Raw genomic sequence first — 5,222 nt, forward strand, 5'->3', positions numbered from 1 at the left:
ACAATCAAAAACTGGGCAGAGGATCTAAATAGACATTTCTCCAAAGAAGACATACAGATGGTTATAAAGCACTTGAAAAGACGCTCTGCTGCGGCTACTGCTAAGTCGCTTCAGTCGTGTCCGACTCTGTGCAACCCCAGAGACGGCAGCCCACCAGGCTTTTCCATCCATGGGATTTCCCAGGCAAGAGTACTGGAGTGGGTTGCCATTGCCTTCTCCAAAAAAGATGCTCAGTACCACTAATTATTAAAAAAATACAAATCAAAACTACAATGAGGCACCGCCTCACGCTGGCCATCACCAAAAAAATCTACAGACAATAAACGCTGGATCTTACACTGTTGGTGGGAATGCACACTAATACAGCCACTGTGCAGAACAGTACAGAGGTTCATTTAAAAACTGAAAATAGAACTACCATATGGACCAGCAATCCCACTCCTAGGCACAAATCCAGAGAAACGCAGAATTCAAAAAGGCACACGCACCCCCGGGCTCGTTGCAGGACCACTCACAGCAGCCAGGACAGGAAGCAGCCCAAGCATCCATCAACAGAGGAGGGGATAGAGGAGACGTGGCACACAGACAGCAATGCAACGGAGGGTCACTTAGCCATTAAAAAAGAACAAAATAATGCCATTTGCGACAACATGGAAAGACCTGGAGATTATCACACTGAGTGATAGAAAAATATCTATGATATTGATTGATATGAAAGAAAAATATCACATGATATTGATTATATGTGGAATCTTTAAAAAGGTTACCTATGAACTTACCTACAAAACCAAAAGTTACTGTACATACGTAGAAAATAAGCTTTCGGTTACTGGGTAGGGGGTAAGGCGGGAGGAATAAACTGGAAGACTGGGATTGCCACGCATGTGCTGAGTCACTCAGCATGTTTGACTCTGCAACCCCATGGACTGTAGCCCCCAGGCTCCTCTGTCCATGGGATTCTCCAGGCCAGAATACTGGAGTGGGTTGCCATGCCCTCCTCCAAGAGGTCTTCCCGACCCAGGGATGGTGCCTGAGTCTCTCATGCCTCCTACACTCTCCTGGGTTCTTTACCACTAGAGCCACCATATATATAAAATAGGGGATGAGTAAGAGCCCACTGCACGGCACAGGGAACTCTGCTCAGCACTCTGCAGTGGCCTACGTGGGAAAAGGCTCTTCCCCACAGAGGATGGATAAAAAACGGATGCGTGTATTTGTACAATAGGTTCACTTTGCTGTACACCTGAAGCTAACACAGCATCATAAATTATACCCCAATACAACGTCTTTAAAAAATTAAAAAGACAGCATACTGCCTGGGAGAAAATATTTGCCAATAACATAACCAAGTGGGTAAAAGTTGCGCAGTCGTGTCCGACTCTTTGTGACCCCCCTGGCCTATACAGTCCGTGGAATTCTCCAGGCCAGAATACTGGAGGGGTAGCCTTTCCCTTCTCCAGGCTTCTTTCCAATCCAAGGATTGAACCCAGGTCTCCTGCATTGCAGGCAGATTCTTTACCACCTGAGCCATAGGGAAGGAATAAGGAATTCAGATCCAAAATATATAATCAGCTTGTACAGTATCAAAAAAAAATTTTAATGGACAGGAAAATATTGAATCACTATGCTGTATACCTGAAGCTAATAAATATTGTAAATCAACTGTACTTCAATTTTTTAAAAAAGCAAAGAAAAAATTAGGAAAAATACGCAAAAGACCTGAAGAAACATTTTTCAAAATGATATACAGATGGCCAACAGGAACCTGAAAAGACACTCAACATCATACATCACCAGGGAAATGCAAATCAGATCCACAACATTACCTCACACCTGTCAGAATGACTCATCAAAAAGACAAGAAATGATAAGAGTGGGCGAGAATGTGGAGAAAAAGGAGCCCTCGCACACTACTGGTGGAAGGTAAATTGGTGCTGCCAGTATGGGAAACAGTACAGTTTCCTCAAGAAATTAACAATAGAACATATGATGCAGAAGTTACACTTCGGAGTACCTCTCCGAAGGAAACAAAATAATTTATTTTAAAAATTTAAATTGAAGTATTATTGAAAAGTTTAGTGTGTCTCTTCAGGCTACACTTGTGGCCTCTCATCTTTTTTATCTGAGAGTTTAACTGTTTTCGTCAGCAGTCCCATTGCATCAGCCTCAAGAAACTGGCCTTTCTCAGCTTCTCAAGAACATGCAACAGAAACCCTGCAGCTTTTTAAAACAAAAGCCTCACAGCTACTCTTGGTTTTCTATCTGACTGATTGCTGGATTTTTGTTTAGGTTGACAGTTTATTAAATACACTATATTTGTACTTTATTTGGTAATTTTTTAAATCATTAATCATTCACACGTGGACTTAGTAAAAATGTACTTTATAGAAAACCATCTGCAAAACTAAAATAAAAATTAAAAAGCACATTTTGCCCATGTTACATAAGCTGCTCAAAATGTCAGAAATTACTTTAAGGTGATCGTGAAACGTAAGATGGCTTGATTTCATTAAATCTGCCAGCAGACCATGACTTCAGGAGTATTAATGTTGAAATGCGGATGCAAAAATGTCTATTAACTAAATTGTTTCCTAGTGTTTGAGAAACAGGACAAAACAAAGCACTATTTTTTCTTTACAGACAGACATTTCTGCAAATCCATTTTCTATACACTTTCTCTCCCACTCAGAATTACTTGTGCAAACGGATGAGGCAAAAAAATTCCTTAAAATTTTTTTTAAAACCCTAGATCCTATTTACAAAACATACAAAGGGAGAGTTTTAAGTAGGTGTTATGGCAGAACTGGCTAAAGGTAAATACAGTCAAGTCACAGAATATGCCTTTGCTTCTGCAAATATAAGTCGTTCTCCCCTCCTTTCTGGGAGAAACACACCTTCAAGGTATGGGCTGTAAAACATCACACAGTGCAAATACAAAGACGTTTACAAATTCTCTGTATTTCCAGCTCTTGAGACAATACTTTTTGAGAATTGAGCAGCAAAACCAGAGCCAGCTGGTGAGCAGCCAGAATACCACGGTGATTGGATACGTGGCCATCTCTCCTTGAGCAGCCTTTGCTCTCCGCTTCCAGAAGTTGTAGATCTATTTAGTTTATCTGTCATCTTAATGAAGCTGCACCTACAAGTTATGTCATCCAAAGTTCCTCCAGCCACTGTATCTATATTTGAAATGCACACATGACCTTGTCAAGATGAGGATCAGAAGTGGCGGCAGCAGACCCACGCAACACAGGTATGGAATCGGTTCTGACCAGCTGTCAATTTCGGCCAACAGCATTTTCTTTCTTTGGCTTCCCGGGTGGTGCTAGTGGTAAAGAACCTGCCTGCCAGTGCTGGAGATGTTTAAGAGATGTGGGTTCGATCCCTGGGTCAGAAAGATCTCTTGGAGAAGGGCATGGCAACCCACTCCATCTTGCCTGGAGAATCCCATGGACAGAGGAGCCTAATGGGCTACAGTCCATAGGTTCACAAAGAGTCAGACACGACTGAAGTCACTTATCACACACACATCACATTTTCTCTCATAAAGCGATCTCTTTTTAGCTTACCAACTGCACAGATTTCTGAGGGTTTGGAGGAGGTCTTTCTGAATTCAGAAAATACAGCTGTCTTTCACTTAGCATAAGCACCGGAGGCGGTGTTTTTAGTGCCAGAGGCTTAAAGGGAGATGACTGAATAAGGTGATGATCTGTTGGTCTTGACTGGAGTATCTTCCTGCCACAGCATTTCTCTCTGGTACCTGCATAATCACAGCAGCATTTGAAACTCCTTGAAATCCTTGTTTCAGGTCAGCGCTTGGTGGTGCTCCCTTTCATTTTTCCGGGACCCTCCCTCATTGACCAACACCTTCAACTAATTTCCGCCATCTCGGCAGCGGGAGAAGGGCAGACTGCCCCACTCACTGAATGTGCATCAGCCACTGCTTGCATTTTGGCATTATCTGCTTCTGTGCTTCATATTGAATCCTTTAATGTGCTTCAATACACATGTGCTGGACTTGGAGTCACTCTCATCCCCCTGGGCCCGCTCGAGGGTCCCCAGCAAGGGTCACAGCCCTCCAGCTCCCTCGGCACTCCTGGCTGCTAGCTTTCAAAGATAATTTGTTAATTTCTAAATATTTAACCACTTTTAAAAACATTTTATACTGTTTGCTTAGAATTGTTTTGAATTGTGACCAAATCGTGTTTCCCATTGTATCTATTTACTCACCTTGTACGGGCTCTTTTTGTAACTGAAGTATAGTTGATTCACAGTGCTGTGCCCGTCTCTGCTTTATAGCAAAGTGACTCAGTTACACACATATATTCCTTTTTTTTTTTTTTTTACATTCTTTTCCATTACGGTTTAACACAGGATATTGAACATGGCTCCGTGGGCTATCTAAAAGAACCTTGTGTTTATCCATCCTATATATAATAGTTTATATCTACTAATTGTATGGCTTTTTTGTGGCCCAGTACATGACTGCTTTTGCATTCCACGCGTTTAAATAGAGGCGAAGTTCTCTCTACACACAGCAATTAAATTGAGCTTGATTTCTTTACTCTCGCACTTGTTTTTTGTCTGCAGACTTATTTCCGGAATGGGAGTACTGAAGCCTGGGGAACGGTTGTGGACCGAGTTCTGGTCCTTGGCCCAGCCTGCAGGACGCCTGCCGCTGCCATGGACTCCAAGGAGGAGAGGCTGGGGGCGGGGCCAGGTGGGGCGGTCAGTCCGGTTGCCAGGAGGCGCGACCCGGACACAATGGGGTCTGGGAGTTGGGCCCTGCAGCGGTGGGGATCCAGACACCCCACCTTGCCTTCCCAGCCAGGAGACACAGGAACAGGTCAGTGCATCCACTTCGGGGCCCCCTCGGGTAGCAGGTCCCCGCTCTCTCCCCCTCGCCCCGTTATCCTCCCCCAATGTTCCTAAAATATCTCAGTTCTCCGGAAGCCCTGGGAATTCCACTCCCGCAGTGCTGCGTCCAAAGTTGGCGCGCGCACATACACCCCTACTAAACTCATTTTGGGGCGGGGGGACGGGAGATGGCCTCGAAGCTGTCCTTGCCCCGCGCCACTCTGGAGCCAGGAAAGCTGCCGTTTGTTTCTCTGGTGTCTGGGATACGCGCGGGCCCCGCCCCGGAGTCAGGCGCATCTGGAGGGAACCGGGAGTGCGTCCCCGGAGTCCGGGCGGAGAGGCCTGGGCCGCCACCTTTTGTCCGC

The 5,222-nt window shown here is 44.7% G+C and overlaps 1 protein-coding gene and 1 pseudogene across 1 annotated transcript in view; one reads left to right on the forward strand and one right to left on the reverse strand.

The window, feature by feature from the left end:
* Positions 1 to 2,807: 2,807 nt before the first annotated feature.
* LOC104989790 lies at positions 2,808 to 5,024 on the reverse strand (annotated as a pseudogene).
* Positions 5,025 to 5,045: 21 nt separating this feature from the next.
* The window catches only part of ODF3B (outer dense fiber of sperm tails 3B), a 3,171-nt gene continuing 2,994 nt past the window's right edge, over positions 5,046 to 5,222 (forward strand). The window contains exon 1 of the mRNA XM_010841591.1: positions 5,046 to 5,216. Within this exon, the coding sequence (XP_010839893.1) occupies positions 5,046 to 5,216 (171 nt within the window). The remainder of the gene's footprint in view (positions 5,217 to 5,222) is intronic.

The sequence above is a fragment of the Bison bison genome, unplaced genomic scaffold (assembly GCF_000754665.1).
Source record: "Bison bison bison isolate TAMUID 2011002044 unplaced genomic scaffold, Bison_UMD1.0 scf7180017847066, whole genome shotgun sequence".
In the NCBI taxonomy this organism is placed as follows: Eukaryota; Metazoa; Chordata; class Mammalia; order Artiodactyla; family Bovidae; genus Bison; species Bison bison.